Source organism: Mustelus asterias, chromosome 19, assembly GCF_964213995.1.
Source record: "Mustelus asterias chromosome 19, sMusAst1.hap1.1, whole genome shotgun sequence".
Taxonomy (NCBI): domain Eukaryota; kingdom Metazoa; phylum Chordata; class Chondrichthyes; order Carcharhiniformes; family Triakidae; genus Mustelus; species Mustelus asterias.
The window spans coordinates 73,000,794-73,020,784 of NC_135819.1; the positions used below are offsets into that span (position 1 = coordinate 73,000,794).

At 40.7% G+C, this 19,991-nt stretch overlaps 1 protein-coding gene across 4 annotated transcripts in view; it reads left to right on the top strand.

Moving 5' to 3' along the window:
- The window catches only part of usp6nl (USP6 N-terminal like), a 211,268-nt gene that overhangs the window by 40,435 nt on the left and 150,842 nt on the right, over window positions 1-19,991 (top strand). For 2 of the 4 annotated variants that reach the window (XM_078235857.1, XM_078235860.1), the window contains exon 1: window positions 3,787-3,874. The exons of the other annotated variants lie outside the window; for them this stretch is intronic. In XM_078235857.1, coding sequence (XP_078091983.1) covers window positions 3,808-3,874 — 67 coding nt within the window. In that variant the 5' untranslated portion in view covers window positions 3,787-3,807. Of the gene's footprint in view, window positions 1-3,786; window positions 3,875-19,991 lie in introns of those variants that run through there. 4 annotated transcript variants of the gene reach the window in all.

The following is a 19,991-nucleotide window of genomic DNA, read 5'->3' on the forward strand; positions in this document are numbered from 1 at the left end:
AAAGGAATGGGAGACTGGGAATCCATAAAGAAATAAATGCCTGATGGCTGGCAGCAAGGACAAAGCAGCGTGCTTGATTGCTGGAAACCCCATTCACAAACATTCACTCCCTCCACCATTGATGTACAGTGGCTGCAGTGTGTCCCAAATACAAGGTGCACTGCAGGAACTCACCAAGGCTCCTTGGGTAGCATCTTCCAAATGCACAACCATTACCATCTAAAAGGACAAGGGCAGCAGACACATAGGAGCATAACCACCTCAAAGTTCCTCTCCAAGCCATTCACCACCCCGACTTGGATTGACTTTGCTTCACTGTAGTTGGATCAAAATCCTGGAACTCCCCCGTTAACAGAACTGTGTGTGTACCTATACCACATGGACTGCAGTGGTTCAAGAAGGCAGATCGCCACCTCCTTCTCGAGGGTAATTAGGGATGGGCAATAAATGCTAGCCTAGCCAGCAAAATCCACATCCTTTGAATGAGTAAAAAAAGATATGGCTCCTGTGTTGGGTTAGTTAGGGTAGCATGGGAGGATCAAGGACCAGCAGGGATGCAAATAGTTATGAATGAGTTAGGTTCACTTGATGTTCCATTGCAGCAGCTTGAGGTGAGCTTTGTAAACTGGGAAGAATCAACAGTCAAGCTCTCTGCATATAGAAATAGACTTTTTTGAAAAATTGAATTTCTTGCGGCATAAATCAAGTTCAGAGTAGCAGCAAAGACAATGGTCAGAAGACCCCCACACCTGACTTGCGATGCATTTTTGATGGGAATTGATGGGGTAAAATAAACTTTTATTCAGAATTTTTGCACTTGTTATGCTAGAATTGTATTTCATAACATGTTATCAGAAAACATGGTCGCCCATTACTTATTCAAGAAATATTTTTTAAGTGATGTGATTAATTTGGTATCCCCATCTTAAAATCATTTGCAAATGAGTGCCATGTCTTGGCACTTACCTCCAGTAAGAACACTACTTTTCAAATGCAACCGATAAAGCACTATCAATGCTTCCAGATGATTTGCATCTTTGAACGAATGCGCACACAGCTTTAATATGACTTTCAGAAGTTTCATGATCAGCAAGATCTCTTCCAACATTTTTCCAGGAAAGGTACACGTTGACGAATGTGTTTCCCTTTACTAGGATAAGGGAATAATTTGCAAACATAACAGGAGACTACCTAAGAGGTTAAGTCGGGCAGCATGGTCGGTGCAGGCTTGGAGGGCTGAAGGGCCTGTTCCTATGCTGTAATTTTCTTTGTTCTTTGTTTTTGAAAAAAAAATCAATTTCTACTTTGTCATGCCATTTCTTTGCACGCTCAGAAAATGGTACTTGCGAAGACTTCTAAATTGCTTTTGGCCTCCAACATCAGACTGTTTTCTCCAATTTTCCATATTACCTATGTTCTCTGGCCTAGTTATTACGAAATATTCAATAATTTCCAGTGGAACACATTTTCACAGAAGAATGAACTTGAACAGTATCTTGCAGTTACATTCCCATTTCAGAGTCCACTTCTTCTTGTTCCTGAATTTCTTGTTCGACTTTTTCAGACGTTGGGATCTCCAGAAATCCGAAGTTGAAGTCATCATAATTCGCCATACATTGGATGAGGATGAATGTGCAGTTTGTGCACTGCTCAGTCCTTCAGACGTTCTGAAATAAAATGATAAACTGTCTTTTTGCCTAGCTTTGCCCTCTTGCCTTTTGTTCAATTTTATGCACTTTTGATTGCCAGATAATAGTGTTGCTTCATATTAACTGATCTTACAGAAAGTTCATCTGTTAAAATGAAGAGCGAGCAAGCTTTTTTTGCCGCCCTCAGCCCTGTGGTTCAAGTTGCTGCTGCTCACTCGACAGCCTCGCTGTTGTGCTGGCTCACTGGCTGTCTGGCTATGTATGGTATGGCCTCAGCCTTGCCCTTGATTGCCCAGTCCTCCTCAACTCCTGCTCATTCAACGACCTCTCTGTTCTGCTTGCTCACTGGCTACCTGCTTGGCCATCTGGCATCCTCTTCTTGCCCTTGGCTCATTGCTCTGCTGGCTTGGCCGAATTGCCCCGCTGTTCATCTCGACAACTGCCGGTACCACATCTTCGGCCCATGCGACTGAGGCAAGCTCACTGCTCTGGCCTTCTTAGGCCCCTGGCCAGGAATCAGCTTGCCCATACACCTCAACCCTGACAATGGGGGTCAGGAGTCATCCTGCTGCTCCCCCCAATGAATGCTGGCCAGTGCTTTAGGCTTGACTCTATTGGCAAGTTCAAAACTTTAAGGCTCTGATTGGTGCCCCAACGCCACTGGCCAGCCTGGGGTCCCCCATTGCCTTGGTGCAATATGTTTCATTCCAAGTCCGCTTTTGGTGGAAACAGTTCGAATAATAACTTTCAAAAGGGAATTTTATCTCAACTTAAGGAAATATTTGCAGGGTTATGGAAAAGAGCAGGGGAGTAGACTAATTGGATAGATCTTTCAGAGAGTAATCAAAGGCACGCAGTATCATTCCACATTCTCCTCCTGTGCTGTAATTCTATGAATTCCCCAGATGTTACATCATGAAGTTGAGTTCTAGTAATGTGAATGAGAATGATGGATTGCTGGAGCAGTCCCAGAATGTTTGATTTGGGTAGATGTTTTTAGAGCTTTATCCTAATCAGTTGTGCAAAGTAAATTGCATTTTGAAAAAAATTGATGTGGCATCTTTGCTGAGCACCAATCGGTATGCTAATTCAGCAGAGATGTGGAAATATGGAATATAATTGAAAAATAAGTTGAATATTTATTATGTCATCCTGGAGCTCTTGCTGAGTTAGATGACAGTAATTGCATCAATTGGTTTCCTTTATTTACAGTGTATATCGTGTATGCTGTTCTGACACGGCACTGGAGTAGTGGCGGTGCTGTGCTTTTAGATGTGTAGTATTGCACATCCAACATTGTCATAAAAATGGCAAAATGTCATCGGTCATGATTGTAGCTTTTGTAGGATGAATAGGAAACATTCTACACTAGCACATTTAATTCAGCGCTACTTTTGGTGTTCAGAATTTACAGTTTGTAACCTTCTCAAACTCCATTTAAATTTGCTGTACACCAACTCTTTTTATTTTTTGTTAATTCATGACGCAGCTTTCGAATAAAATGTTTTCTATTTCTATCCCTTATGTCAGTGAATGTCATTCTCAACAGCCAATGTATAATGTCTGTATGTAACAAGCATACTCTACGGAGAAGCAACTTTTGCTGCTTTCACCAACCACCACCCTGCACCCACCCAGCTCGTAGCTTACTTCACTAAGAAATTTTCTCAGATTTCAGAATGAGGGAAGAACCACAAGCTTCAGTTGGTAGCATGTTGTGCGCCTGTGCTGATTATGCTTTATCTCTTAAATTGTATTTAGCGCTGGGGGCAGGATTTTTACAGAAGGCTGGTATGGTTAGACATACTTTTCTTTCTGATCCTTTCTGAGACCGTACCTCAGCCATACATTGTGCCCTTGCAGAGTTCAGTGCAAGTGGCTACCTGCTGTGTTTGTCTTTGCTGTGCTGACGACATGCATCAAAATGTTGCTGCCAGGCTGCTCAGTCTGGTATTCTGATTTCAGTTTCAGGATTGTAGCATTTATTGAGAGGTTTGATCAACACTTCTGGTGAAAACTGGCACAGTTTTTGTTCTTTGTTGTCCTTACTCCATTAGATCTTGCAAAACATTGAAGAATATTTTCTTAAGTGTTTTAGAGATGAGACCTGTTGGAATTCGAAGAGGAAGGCTGACACCCGCTGCCCTGGCAACTAGCCATGATGCAAATTTTACAGATTATGAAGGAACTGGTGTCACCTGCTAAAAGAAGTGTTGGAAAGAAAGGTATGAATACAGCTCCATTACAATAGTAAATCATGACCATGTTGTGATTTTTGTGTTGAGCAGTATTTAGCCTGTGAAATCTCTGTCAGATTTGCTGTTCTGTTGAATTTAGTTATGATGCTGCGTTAGTTAGTACTGTTTAGGAATGAAATTGATGAAGCCTTTTCTAATGGTTGAAGTAGAAAAGCAATTTTAAAAAGAAAGCTAAATGCACATTATTTGCAAGAACATTCTGTACTTCTTTTGCTGCTGTAAGTTTACATTTGTTTGTTTTTGCTGCATGAGCAAAAGTTATTTGTCAAAATTCTTCTATCACTTCTAAATTCTCCTCCTAAATGGCATAGAGTACCTAACCAACCTGTGAACTAGCAATATGCATGTTAGCCTACAGAGGTTAAATGATTGGGGAAAAAAAATGATCTTTAGTTTTGCAATTTCTTTTTACATATTTGAGCTTCTGAATGGTTGCAGTTTGATTAATTTAAAGTGCATTTATTTTGTACAATTAAACTTATTTCCTCATACCTTTTCTTGCACCTGTGCGTTGACAAGCTGGAGATTTGCTTCCTAACTTTCCTATATGATGCTCAGTGTTTACTGGCAAAAAGTGTGGAAGACTACGCTGAAGAATAGGGCAATAATTCCCTTTCTGAAAGGAAAGTTCCTGACCATTGATGGATTATGTTAAAAGGACACAGACTAAGAGCTCAACATGGGGTTAACTCACAGTGGCAGAGAAAGCTAGAGGTCAAATGCACTCTAATCCTTGGAGGCAAATGTATACTTTCAAAATTATGGAATCAAAATGGTGGGATGGAATCCAGGCAAATTCATTTTCTCCTCAGTTTGCACAACTTTTAGTGGTGGGGTGGGGGTTGCTAATACCGACATTGACCTTTTGGCTTTATTAACTCTGCTTTATTCCAAGAAATTATGAAGGAGATTTTGAAGTACAAGAATAATGATGCCTGTTTCAGAAATTACTGCACAACAAACCATTCTGTGATTGCAGAAGCATTTGTAGCTTTTATAAGAAATGGAAGAAAATATTGGCTGAGAAAAGCAGTTATTGATTGCCAGTTTGGAAGATTAATGTATTTAAAATAAAGCTGCTGGAGTAAACTAGCTGGTTATTCAATTATGAAAATTGTTCCTCAGCAATTAAAATCTGAGTGTTTGTTGCCCTTATTAGTTCACGTACGTAGTTTACAGGACAGAATGATTCATCCTCTTAGAAAGCGATGAAACTATTGAATTCTGTTTTGTGATGGGAGGAATTTTATCTTCGTAGCATTGAAGGATTTTAAACAGTTTTCTTTTATATGAATTATGGACATCACTGGCAAAGCCATTATTTATTACACAACCCTATTGCTGCCCTTGAGAAGGTGGCGGTGAGCTGCATTCTTAAATTGTTGCAGTCTGTGTGGTGTAATTGCATACACAGTGCAGTTCGGGAAAGCCAGGAGTTTGACCCAGTGAAAATGAAGGAATGGTGATTTAAGTCAGGATGTGTGACCTGAAAGGCAATTTGCAGTTGACAGTATTGCTGTGCATCTACTGTCCTTGTTCTTCTGGATGGTTCATAGTTCATAAGATTATAGGAGCAGAATTAGGCCATTCGGTCCATCGAGTCCGCTCCGCCATTCGATCATGGCTGATATGCTCCTCATCCCCATTTTCCTGCCTTCTCCCCATAACCCTTCAACCCATTCCCAATTAAAAATCTGTCTAACTCAAATTTACTCACTGTCCCAGCATCCACTGCACTTTGAGGTAGCGAATTCCACAGATTCACAACTCTTCGGGAGAAGTCGTTTCTCCTCAACTCTGTTTTAAATTTGCTACCCCTTATCCTAAGACAAGAGGAAGCATCCGCACCATGTCTACTTGATCCATACCTTTTATCATCTTATATACCTCAATTTGATCTCCACATATTCTTTTAAATTCCAGAGAGTATGGACCTTATCTGCTCAATCTTTCTTCATATGACAAACTCCTCGTTTCTGGAATCAATCTAGTGAACCTTCTCTGAACTGCCTCCAATGCCACTACATCTTTCCTCAAATAAGGGGACCAAAACTGTGCACAATACTCAAGGTGCAGTCTCACCAATGCCTTGTATAGTTGCAACAATACTTCCTTACCTTTTATATTTTCTTTTAGCTATCAATGCCAACATTCCATGGTTGCTGCAACAGGTTTGAAAAGCACTTGCAGATGCCTTGGTTAGATGTTGCAATACGTCTTGTAAATGATGTACATTGCTGCCGCAATGTACTGATGATGGAGGGTATGAATGTTCAAAGTGGTGTGAGTGTGTATCAATCAAGTGGACTGCCTGGTCCTGGATGGTTTTGAGGTTCTCGAGTGTTACTAGAGCTGTAGTCATTGAGGCAATTAGAGAGTATTCCATCACATGTCTGACTTGTGCCATATGTATGATAAAAAGACTTTGGGTGTCAGGTGGTGAATTACTCCTTGCAGAACATTCTGCCTCCGACTCACTTTTGTAAACACAGGATTTCTAAGGTAATCAGTGATAACCCCAGGATGTTAATGATGGGGATTCAGGGATAGTGTGTGTTGAATATCAAGGAAAACATGTAAGACTTTCTGTTGTTGGAGATGGGTTTTGCGTGGCATTTGGGTGGTGCAAATATTACTTGCCACTTGTCAGCCCAAGCCTGAATGTTGTTCAAGTCTTGCTGCATGCAGATTTGGACCGGTTCATCATCTGAACAGTTACAAGTGAAATGAACACTGCAATCATTAACAAACATCCTCACTTTTGACCATACAATGGAGGAAACATCATTTGTAAAAGACCTGAAGATGTTTCAGCATAGAGTAGTGTCTTGAGGAGCCCCTGCAACAATGTTCTGGGGCTGACAATGACCTCCAACAACCACAAACGTTTTTGTGTTAGATATGAGTCCAACCAGTGAGATTTTTCTATTTCGTTCTCACTAACTTCAAATTTTAAGAGTGTTTCCTAATGCTACATGCAGCCCGGAATAGTTGCTCATTTCCCTGGGAATTCGACTTTTTTATCCATGTTTGCACCAAGGCTATAATGTAACCTGGAACTGATGGTCCAGATGGAATCAAACGGAGTTTGTGAGCAATTATTGATAAGTGCAACTTGACAGCACTGTCAGTGTCGCCTTCTGTGGCATTGATAATTGAAAGTGGTAATGAGCCAAACTGGATTTGTCCTTCTGTGGACAGGGCATAACTGAACAATTTTCCACTTTGCCAGTTAGTTGCCAATGTTATACAGTTCTACTAGAACAACTTGGCTCGAGGTGTGGATAGTTCTGGAGCACAGTTCTTTAGCATTGCAACCAGGCTGTTGACCAGTGGGGCATGTAGTCTTTTCACTACCCAGTATGCTCTGGCATTTCTTATTATTATGTGAAGCGAATTGAATTGTCTATAGAATGGTGTGCATGATGGTGGGGACCAAGATGGATCGATCAATCAGTTGGATATGTCAGGTTGAATATCTGTCTATGCTTTAGCCTTGTCTTTCACATTTAAGTGCCATCATTAAGAATGTTCCTGGAACTGCCTCTTCCCATTGTTAATCTTTTATTCAATCTTGGGATGTGGGCGTCACTGGTTGGCCAGCATTTATTGGCCATTCCTAGTTGCCCTTTGGAAGGTGGTGGTGAGCTTCCTTCTTGAAATGCTGCATGTTGTGGTTCATTGTGGGTTGAGCCACAATGCCATCATGGAGGGAATTCCGCAATCTTGAGGCAGCAACTGCGAAAGAAGAGTGATATATTTCCAAGTCAGGGCAGTGAGTGGCTTGGAAGGAAACTTGTAGATGGTGTTCCCATGTATCTGTGCCCTTGTCCTTCTAGATGGAAGTGATCATGGGTTTGGAAGATGCTGCCGAAGGATCTTTGGTGAGTTGCTGCAGTGCATCTTGTAGATGGTACACACTGCTGCTACTGAGCATTGGTGGTAGAGGGAGTGGATGTTTGTGGATGTAGTGCCAATCAAGTGAGTTGCCTTGTCCTGGATGGTGTCAAGCTTCTTTGTTGGAGCTGCACCCATCCAGGCAAGTGGAGAGTATTCCATAACAACCCTGACTAAAGCCTTTTAGATGATGGACAGTCTTTGGGGATTCAGGAGGTGAATTACTTGCCACAGTATTCCTAGCCTCTGACCTGCTCTTGTAGCCATTGTGTTTATGTGGCGAATCCAGCTGAGTTTCTGGTCAATGGTAACCCCCAAGGATGTTGACAGTGGGGGATTCGGTGATGGTAACACCATTGAATGTCAAGGGGCAGCGATTAGATTGTTTCTTATTGGTGATGGTCGTTGCCTGGTGTTTGTGTGGCGCGAAGGTTACTGCCACTTGTCAGCTCAAGCTCGATATTATCCAGATCATGTTGCGTTTGAACATGGACTGCTTCAGTATCTGAGGAGTCGTGAATAGTGCTGAACATTATGCAATCATTGTTAAATTGCCCTTCGCCATTCATGACTGGACGAAGTAGAACAACAGAGCTTTTATCTGTTTCGCTGGTTATAAATACAGGGAGTTGAGAAAGCCTTAACTTCACATTAGATTTGGCCTTGGAGCAATGTATTAACTTGAGCATTTAAATCAATTTGGATTAGCATTGTTATTGAAGGAATATTTTCCCTGACTGACTCATTTTTTGAGAACTAAACGCCTTTCTAAAATTCTGATCAACTACTTATCGATATATTACATTTGTTGCTCCTCATGATGATTCATTCAGTTCATGTGGTCAATTCTGAACCATACTGATATCAGCATTGGTCATCATGACCTCTACCAGGGCAATTATAGGATCTGTGCTCCTTTTTATGAACAAAATAAATTAAATCAACCAACTGAGGTAAATGACAAATGCAGTTCCTTAAAGGGATACTGTATCAAAGTAAAGAAAATCTCAAAGGAAATTTAATACATCAAACAAAGTGTGATTAAAGAGATCGATAATGCAATCCAGTCCCCGTGGTGACCACCAGGCATGGAAGGTCTCGATGGTGCTGGCAGACACCACATACTCCCTTTCCAGGGATGACACCCGGCTGCGAAAATAACCAACAAAGAGAGGCAGTTGGAACAGATGACCCCCCTCGGCCACCGATGAATGGCCAACTTTGCTATGATGTGGAGATGAAGAAGGAGGAACACTCCGAAAGCTTGTGCTACCAAATAAACCTGTTGGACTTTAACCTGGTGTTGTGAGACTTCTTGCTGAACTTTGCTACGCTCAGGAGCAGGCCCAAGAGGAGGTCCTACTCCCTCCCTGCACCCTTCCATGCCAGGTGATAGGGGCCTATGACTGGCCTCCTTTTACTTGCGTCAGTGAAGGAAAAATTGATCAGTGCTTTTGCTCCTGATCACTGACCAGAAGCCGTTGCTGGAACAGTGCATGTTAATAGGATTTGGGTAGGTTTTGATGCTCGTTACAATTAAATGGTTTTCTGACCATCATTGTCATGACTCCGATAACCACAACTCAGAAGACTTTGTCAAAGGCAGATCATGCCTTACGAGCCTGGTGGAGTTCTTCGAAAATGTGACTTAACACATTGACGAAGGGAAAGCGGTAGATGTGGTTTATATGGATTTTAGCAAGGCGTTTGATAAGGTCCCCCATGCAAGGCTTCTAGAAAAAGTGAGAGGGCATGGGATCCAAGGGGCTGTTGCCCTGTGGATCCAGAACTGGCTTGCCCAAAGGAGGCAGAGAGTGTGTATAGATGGGTCTTTTTCTAAATGGAGGTCGGTCACCAGTGGTGTGCCCCAGGGATCTGTTCTGGGACCCTTGCTGTTTGATATTTTCATAAATGACCTGGATGAGGAAGTGGAGGGATGGGTTGGTAAGTTTGCCGACGACACGAAGGTTGGTGGGGTTGTGGATAGTCTGAAGGGATGTCAGAAGTTACAGAGGGACATAGATAGGATGCAAGACTGGGCGGAGAAGTGGCAGATGGACTTCAACCCAGATAAATGCGTTGTGATTCATTTTGGCAGGTCAAATGGGATGAAGGAGTACAATATAAAGGGAAAGACTCTTAGTACTGTAGAGGATCAGAAGGACCTTGGGGTCCGGGTCCATAGGACTCTAAAATCGGCCCCGCAGGTGGAGGAGATGGTTAAGAAGGCGTATGGAGTGCTGGCCTTTATCAATCGAGGGATTGAGTTTAGGAGTCCGGGGATAATGATGCAGCTATATAAGACCCTCGTCAGACCCCACTTGGAGTACTGTGCTCAGTTCTGGTCGCCTCACTATAGGAAGGATGTGGAAAAGATTGAAAGGGTGCAGAGGAGATTTACAAGGATGTTGCCTGGATTGAGTGGCATGCCTTATGAGGATAGGCTGAGGGAGCTCGGTCTTTTCTCCTTGGAGAGACGTAGGATGAGAGGAGACCTAATAGAGATATATAAGATGTTGAGAGGCATAGATTGGGTGGACTCTCAGAGGCTTTTTCCCAGGGTGGAAATGTCTGCTACGAGAGGACACAGGTTTAAGGTGCTGGGGGGTAAGTACAGGGGAAATGTTAGGGGGAAGTTTTTCACAGAGGGTGGTGGGCGAGTGGAATCGGCTGCCGTCAGTGGTGGTGGAGGCAAACTCAATAGGGTCTTTTACGAGACTCCTGGATGAGTACATGGGACTTAATAGGATGGAGGGTTATAGGTAGGCCTAAAAGGTAGGGATATGTTCGGCTCAACTTGTGGGGCCAAAGGGCCTGTTTTGTGCTGTAGTTTTTCTATGTTTCTATTTTGAAGTGTGCCAGGCACCTACTGAGATTTGTACCTCTGCCAAGTATCAAATCCTTCTTAAAGTATCAAATCGTCAGAGGTTAGAGAAGGCATATTTATATATATATTTAAAAAATCAAGCTCATCGCATTTTCAAAAAGTCATAAAAGTGTCATTTAAACCAAGGTGAAATTTTGGGAAAGGAGCTATGACAGACTTTTTAAAAACAAGAACCACAGTATATTCAGGGAAACAAATATTGAATAACCTGGACTCGAGTCAACTCTTTTCTCTCCTTACAGATGCTGCCAGACGTGCTGAGATTTTCCAGCATTTCTTTTTTTGGTTTCAGATTCCAGCATCCGCAGTATTTTGCTTTTATATTTTGAATAAACTGAGTATGGATATTTGGAGCTGTAATGCATTTCATTTAGATTTCAGACCAACAGCTAGTTGTGGTCACTTCATGTAATGAAAGCACTCTAGTATTGAGGCAGAAGACCAAGTTTACTCAGACTGCTAAAAGACCTCTGCTAAAATTATCCATTTCCAGCAATTCATTAAACAACAAAAACACAAGTATCTATTTAGTATCAATGGCAAAATAGATTTTTATCTATTGCTAAACAATGGAATGAAAAGGTTCGAACAGTTCTGGTGTAAATGACAGGATATGAGGAGATGGCTGACAGAACAAAATTAAGTAGTAAATTTTAAATTGCAAGACCATGCTGAACATAAAGATCCCTGCAGGATTTCATTTGCACGTCTATAGTCAGAGGTATACAGCACAGTAAAAGGCCATTTGGCCCATCGTCTCTGCACCAGTTAAAGACAAACCATCTAACTATCCTAGGATAAATCCCATCCCGGATGGGATTTATCCTAGGATTCTCTGGGAGGCTAGAGAGGAGGTTGCAGAGCCTTTGGCTTTGATCTTTGTGTCGTCATTGTCGACAGGAACAGTGCCAGAAGACTGGAGGATAGCAAATGTTGTCCCCTTGTTCAAGAAGGGGAGTAGGGACAACCCTGGTAATTATAGACCGGTGAGCCTTACTTCTGTTGTGGGCAAAGTATTGGAAAGGATTATAAGAGATAGGATTTATAATCACCTAGAAAGGAATAATTTGATTAGAGATAGTCAGCACGGTTTTGTGAAGGGTAGGTCGTGCCTCACAAACCTTATTGAGTTCTTTGAGAAGGTGACCGAAGAGGTGGATGAGGGTAAAGCGGTTGATGTGTATATGGATTTCAGCAAAGCGTTTGATAAGGTTCCCCATGGTAAGATTTTGCAGAAAATACGGACACATGGGATTGAGGGTGATTTAGTGGTTTGGATCAGGAATTGGCTAGCTGTAAGAAAACAGAGGGTGGTGGTTGATGGGAAATATTCATCCTGGAGTTCAGTTACTAGTGATGTACCGCAAGGATCTGTTTTGGGGCCACTGCTGTTTGTCATTTTTATTAATGACCTGGATGAGGGCGTGGAAGGATGGATTAGTAAATTTGCGGATGACACTAAAGTCGGTGGAGTTGTAGACAGTGCGGAGGGAAGTGGCAGGTTACAGAGGGACATAGATAAGCTGCAGAGCTGGGCTGAGAGGTGGCAAATGGAGTTTAATGTGGAAAAGTGCGAGGTGATTCACTTTGGAAGGAGTAACAGGAATACAGAGTACTGGGCTAATGGTAAGATACTTGGTAGTGTGGATGAACAGGGGGATCTGGGTGTCCATGTGCATAGATCCCTGAAAGTTGGCACCCAGGTTGATAGGGTTGTTTAGAAGGCGTACGGTGTGTTAGCTTTTATTGGTAGAGGGATTGAGTTTCGGAGCCAGGAGGTCATGCTACAACTGTACAAAACTCTGGTGCGGCCGCATTTGGAGTATTGCGTACGGTTCTGGTCGCTGCATTATAGGAAAGATGTGGAAGTGTTGGAAAGGGTGCAGAGGAGATTTACCAGGATGTTGCCTGGTATGGTGGGAAAATCGTATGAAGAAAGGCTGAGGGGCTTGAGGTTGTTTTCGTTAGAGAGAAGAAGGTTAAGAGGTGACTTAATAGAGGCATACAAGATGATCAGCGGATTAGATAGGGTGGATAGTGAGAGCCTTTTTCCTCGGATGGTGTTGGCTAGCACGAGGGGACATAGCTTTAAATTGAGGGGTGAGAGATATAGGACAGATGTTAGAGGTAGGTTCTTTACTCAGAGAGTAGTAAGGGCGTGGAATGCCCTGCCTGCAGCAGTAGTGGACTGGTCAACATTAAGAGCATTCAAATGGTTATTGGATAAATATATGGATGATATTGGAATAGTGTAGATTAGAGAGGCTTGAGATTGGTTCCACTGGTCGGCGCAACATCGAAGGCCGAAGGGCCTGTACTGCGCTGTAATGTTCTATGTTCTATTTGTTTAAAAAAAAAAGAGTGGTTTTGTCTCATGGGTAAATTGGGCAAACTTGTAAAGGAATTGAGCAGCGGCAAGCTGTTGTGCTAGAGTTATGTTAATTCATTGAATTCATACGAGAACTGACATTCTTAGTAGTGCTACCTTGTGTAAAAAAAAAATTAAATTACAAATGACGTGGGTATAGAGTAGATTTTAGAAATCCTGTTTGTGACTTTGATGCAATCCAACTAAACTAGAGATCTTGCTTCACCAATATAGTTGGTTCTTTAAAAAAAATCATGCCTGACTTTGGATGAATCCCAAAAGGTGAAAAATTATTTGAGGAAGTCCTGCATAACAACCTTCATGGAAAAAATTGAACTACGTTTATTTTCATGTTTTATTGCTTGACCTTGGATGATGTCAGACAAGCACTTTTTTAAGTTAACTTCAAATCATGAAATGTTTATATCAGCTTTGTACCAAAAACCCTTTTTCCAGATTCAGTTGTGCAAGATGTTAATTTTCTATAGCTTTATATGCAGACTGTATTTCAGTATAGAGAGCCTCCAGTAATTGTATATACTGCAATGAATAGATGGTTTGTTGCATTATTGCATGATAAAATAGACAGCTAAACTGATTTACAAATTTATGGAATAAACCTATCTTAAAGCAGTAGATCCATTTCACAGTAAATAGTTATTTAATTGACTTGGGGGTTGAACTCAATTTTTTAAAATTAAAATAGAACTAAATGTAAGTGCTTGTATGGTGGAGTGCTGGTGCCTAAAAATCTCCTGTTTTCTACTGTGTAAGTAAGCAGGACATAGTGCCTGCTATACTGAGTTTGCATTTTTTTAAAATAAATCCTCTAACCCCATTATTAATCATTGGAAAAGGTTGGTCATGTTCAGGTTCTTCAATTAAACTTTGGTCATTAAGTGCCTTTTATAAATGTAGAATTTTTCTCTAACTATTTATTAACTGCTCTAAAGAGGTTGATTGTCAACCTACAAATCCTTCTAACATAGACCAGTGAAAGATGGTAAGAGCAGGAGTGATTCCTGGTCAACAGTTTGATGGAAAGAAAATTGGCGCCTCTAGCTCTGGAATCTATCATGCATGTAAAAGTGCTTGTTGCCAGAGAAACTTGGACTCCTTAGGGGAACAGTTGGCCAGATGGCCCACATGGATCAGGTTGGCGCCAACAACATGGGATTTGATCCCCATTCCAGCTGGGGTGGATTCGGAACCTACCTCCTTGCCCTACCCATGATGGAGGTTGTGACACTGTAAGTCAGACCTGCCTTCAGGCAGAGAATTGAAGGTTAAGAAGGCTAACTGCAAATGCAAAAGCAAAATACTGCGGATGCTGGAAATCTGAAATAAGAACAAAAAATGCCGGAAAAGCTCAGCAAGTTTAGGCAGCATGTTGGGAGAGGAACCGTGTTATCGGAATCGGGTTTCATCAACCTGAAACATTAACTTTGTTTCTCTCCACGCTTGCTGAATTTTTCAGGCATTTTTGGTTGTGTAAGAAGGTTAACTGACCTGTGCTAACACTGATGCGTGAATACCACAGTGGGCTGAATGGTCCCCATTGCTACACTGAAAAGCATATTTAGTCCTTCCAAATCAGCAATTCTGTAAACCATCTGTTTATATCCTGGATGCTGCTTGGCATTCAACTTGCATTAAAATTATACTTGTTTATCTCCCTCGATTGATTTCATTTGTATGAAGTATATCTTGGCCTACGAATCCAGCTGCCTTACTTCGGGTTGCCAGATCTTTTGTATAGAATGGTCATTCCCAGTAACTGGCATAATGGACAATCATTTTTATTATTGAAAGTGATCTACTTTATGCTTTCTTTTCAGTCATTCGCTGTTGCTATGGTTCTTCAAAATGCTTGTATATTTGCTTTTTGAATGTCTTCGAATTTCTGCCAAAATTCTTTGACTTGCACACTGCACCATTCTCAAGAATATTACTCACAGTGCAGTTTAAGATTCAGAACTTTGTCTTATCTATCAACTCTAAAGAGCTGCATTTCTTGCTGAGCTGCTTTACGTCGTTTGGTCTTTTTTTAGAAGTGAGATCTTACCTCATTGCTTACATTTCTTGTTGTATTTAATTTCCCTGAAATGTTGATCTAGCTGCCTCTTGAAAGCAACTTGTGTTGCTGTCTTGATATTTTGCATCGTAACTATAGTTTTACTATTGAAATTAAATTCAATTTATTTTTATTCTGCCTTATTTGATCAATCAATTCTTGTGGTTCCCCTATATATCAGTTAAAAGGCAGTAATGATTTATGTTGTAAATAAGTCATCTGTTTTTTGATACTTTTTCATGCAGTCTGTTCCATAATGAAGATGATTAAAATGGGAGGGAAAATACATTGTCCTGATGTACCATACCAGTAATTAAAAAGTATTCTATAAGCCCTCCATTGACCATTACACAGCTCTCTGCCATTATCGTGTATTTTCACTTCCTATGAATTTGAGACCAAATGAGAATTTTCTGAAGTGAAGACATGTATGTTTGAGAGTCAAAAGCTTTTCAAAGTCAGCAAATTTAGGAATAGGTTGCATTACTCTTGTCTGTATAAATTTAGTATAGCATAATTATATTAAGTGAACAGATCTGAAACAGGCCAATTGGCTCATTCAGTCCAGGCATTTGTCCTCCAGTCAAGTATCTTCCATCCTTCCTATCAGCACAATCTTCTATTAACTTCTCCCTTGTATGCTTATCGACTTCAACTCGGCGACTCCCTGTGGTATCAAGTTCCAAATGTTTTCTGAATCCCCTGTTGACTAGAAGCCATCAACATATGATAGTTTTGCTCTCCCCACAAGTGGAAACAGTGTCTACCCAATCAAACCTTAACAGAATTTTAAGAGCCATTATTGGGTCACCTTCATCCTTTTCATTGGGAAAAGAAACCCAGCCTGTTCATCCTTTCCTGATGAGTTGAACCTCTCAGTTCTGCTAACATCCTTGTCAATTTTCCTTTACCCTCGCCAGTATAATTTGGCCATTAGAACTATACACAGTATTCCAAGTATTGTCCAATCAAGGTGAATTTCTAATTCCTTTTTCATCCATTGAGCTTCAATTTGTTTGTTCTACCTTTCCCTTTTAAGGCAATATACAGTATCTTGATTGTGTTCGGACTGTTTCTGCTTTGACAGCAACCCATTGTTCGGCTACAGTTTTTCCCGCCAACCTTTCATTCCAGTCTAACCGGCCCAATTTATTTTACTAAACTCCGCTCTTCCCCCAATCCAAAACTATTATTTTGCAACTTGTTTATTTCTTTGTCCATGACAAGATAGTTGTGATCGCTATCACTAAAAAAGCTCCCCCATCAACCACCTCAACCACCTGTATGGCTTCATTCTCCAGGTTTAGGTCCAGCACAGCTCCTTCCCTTGTTGGACCCTCTACATATTGGCCTAAAAAATTCCTCTGTACACATTTCAAGAAATCCACTCCATCCAAGCCCTTAACTCTAAGTTTATCCCAGTTAATGTTGGGAAAGTTGAAATCACCTACAATTACCCTATTGTTATTTTTGTGCACTTCCTTGTAAGAATGTACCTCGACTGTACTTGAACCATTTTTTTTACATTAACAATCTTGCTGACCATCTTTGATTCCAATTTACCTAAGCAGATTCTGTCTCACCACAATTGAAGGTGGCCTTCCTGCAATCAGTTATTTTTTTCCAGATTACTCTTTGTCCTTTCTATAACTAATTTAAACCATGTTACTATGATCACTGTCTCCTATATGTTTCCGATGACACTTGATCCGCTTGACCCACCTCATTCCTAAGAACCAGATCCATCAATATTTCCTTCCTCATTGGACCAGAAACATACCAATCTAGAAAATTCTCAAACACACTTAAACTGTTTTCCCTCTACCCTTTGAAATACCATCAAAGCCTACTTTAGGATAATTAAAGCTCCCATTATTACAAATCTATAGTTTTTGCACCTCTGTGTTACTTCTCTGGAAGTAATCATGCCAACCCTGCACAAACACACCTCACCCCGCACACCATCAGTTTATCAACTGGCGAATCCTGACTCATTTTCTGTAGTTGTACCACCAAATGAAATCTGGAGCCACAGAGCGCACTCAGTTCTTTTGCACTTTCTAGTTTAATGACCTTTTCTGTCTTTAAATTGCATCCTTGCTCTTGGTCCCTTCATTTTGAATTACAGAATCATTTCTCTAAGGGAGACAGAAAACTCTAAAATAACTAAACAAGTAACTGAAGCATCAAATATTTTATTTCACTAGCCAAGGATAGCTAGAATTATAAATGCACTGAACTACATAACAGAGGATCTTCACAAAGTGTGGGAGACGTCTCCTGAATGAAACAGAGCCCAAATGTGTACACTTGGGAATCTGGCTGAAGAGGGGAAAGCGATCCTTAAGGCAATGTTTACTACAAGAAGTATGCTGAATGGGAAGTTTGGTGAAGGGTGAATTTTAAACTGCTCCAAAGCCTAATGCCTATTGCTTTTTCTTGCCAATTTGTATGCTTCCTTGAATCTGATACTGTCTCTAATTTCCCTTGTAAGCCATGGTTTGGCCATAATTCTCTTACCACTCTTGTTCCAAACAGGAATAAACAATTTATGGAGTTCAACTAATCATTCTTTAAATGCCTGCCATTGCCTGTCAACTGTCTTTCTGTTTAGTAATGTTTCCCAATCCATCATTTTAAAAAACAATTTTCATTAGTGTCACAAGTAGGCTTACATTAACACTGCAATGAAGTTACTGTGAAAATCCCCTAGTCACCACACTCCGGCGCCTGTTTGGGTACACTGGGGGAGAATTTAGCATGGTCAATGCACCTAACCAGCACGTCTTTCGGACTGTGGGAGCAAACCGGAGGAAACCCACGCAGACATGGGGAGAGTGTGCAGACTCTACACAGACAGTGACCCAAGCTGGAAATTAAACCCGGATCTGTGGCGCTGTGAGGCAGCAGTGCTCACTACTATGCCACCGTGCCGGCCTTGATGGCTTGATCCTAAGAATGCTGAAAGTTAGAAGTGACAAGGATTTGTGTCAAAATGGTATGTCATTATGAATGCTGATGAACTGAGTATTTTGTTTGGAAATTGATCTGTGTAACTGCGTATTATTTTTACTTGTCCGTCATTAACATTATACCATGGGTTTGACCTTCTATTGTTGTTTTTGCTGTAATTAGCCAAGTTGTTACAGACAGGATTTCTCTGAATCATTTGGTTTCTTAACACATTTCCTGGTGCACATACTTGCAAAATCAATTTTGGATAATCCCTGTACTAATTCCCCTTAATCCCAATCACAAATCTATTTATTTCTGTACCTTTTGAGTTTACTGTTCCTCAGCCCTCGTGTCTCGTTGTTTTATATAATAATTCTAGAAATCTTCTCCAAATCTCTCCCTCTCTGCCCTTTTACCTATCCTTTTTATTACTTGTTAAGTATTAACCAATTCCCTTTTATATGTTTTTGGGGTGCTTTACTCATCACCTGTGATAAAGAATTGACTGTCTTCCTAGTCTTTGGTGTGGAAAAGAACAAATTCAACTTCGATTCCCGGTGTTCCTCCGGGTGCTCCGGTTTCCTCGCAGAGTCCAAAAATGCGTGGGTTAGGTGGATTGGCCATGCTAAATTGCCCCTTAATGTCAGGGGGACTAGCTAGGATAAATGCACAGGGTTATGGGGGAGAGGGTGGGATTGCGGTCAGTGCAGACTCAGTGGGCCGAATGGCCTCCTTCTGCACTATGATTCTATGTTAACCATGATTTTCATATTATTGCCTGTGTATGAAGCCAAGATTTACATTTGCCGTTCTCCTTTTTCTCCATGCACTATTCTTTTGAAGAGCTCAATATTTCCATTAAGAAGTTGGAAGGTATATTTATTTCTAAAGTGCACATTTCATAGGACTGCATTTTCCACCCATGAACATGTTCTGTGAACTCTTGTTCTTCTACTGTTCTTCATCACAGTTTGCAATGACCCCCAACTTCATATCAGCATACTTGAATCTAATTTCTTTTGTAGCTTTGTGCAAATCATTTATGTAAATCAAAGTTAACGAAGTTACAGCACAAATCCCTGCAACATAAGATTTTCTGCATTTCCCAGTCTACCCTGTTGGCTTTTTTTGTTCCTCGTGATCCCTTTATTGCTGGAGCTTCATTTCTACTTTTACAAATCTGATAAATGTATTTGGAAAGCCATTTACACAACAACCCTTGCATTTCCTTACATTTATATTAATCAACTGAAACTTGCCCTTGTACAAATCCATATCTACTCTCATTCAGTTGATGCCATTTTAAATGTTTACTGAATATGGAATTAAATTAAATTTTACCCACACAGTAGAGTATACTGCTATATAAGTTCCTGGATTGCCCATTGCTCTTGTTTAACATTTTGGAGAAGTATCGTTTCAATCTCCACTGGTCCCTTCCTAATCTCCCTGAATATTTTGGAATGGATATGACAATCTGAAAAATCCAATTTTTTGGAACGATACAAAATGAGCAGTTTAGGGGTTTTAACTCCATGCAGAGCAAATAAATTATGATTTTCGATTATTTAAATAATGTTTGCGGATTAGAATACTTTTGAATGTGCAAAATGGTCAAGATTGAATGTGCTTAAGTCACAGCCAGAAATTTATGAATCATACATTTTGCTGACAGAAAATTGTTTTTTTTTCATGCATGCATATAATACATACTGTTCTAGACTTTAATGTCTGAAGTTATTTTGCAGACTGCTTAGTCAATAGCTGGTAAAATAGTCCCCTTTTGTATGCAAAGGGTGTGTGTTACATCTCTAAAGTTGCACGCATTAATAAACCATGTACATTGTTAGTTCACCTAGGTGACTGGGAAAGTATGACTATTGAGTTCGCTATCTTCACCTGG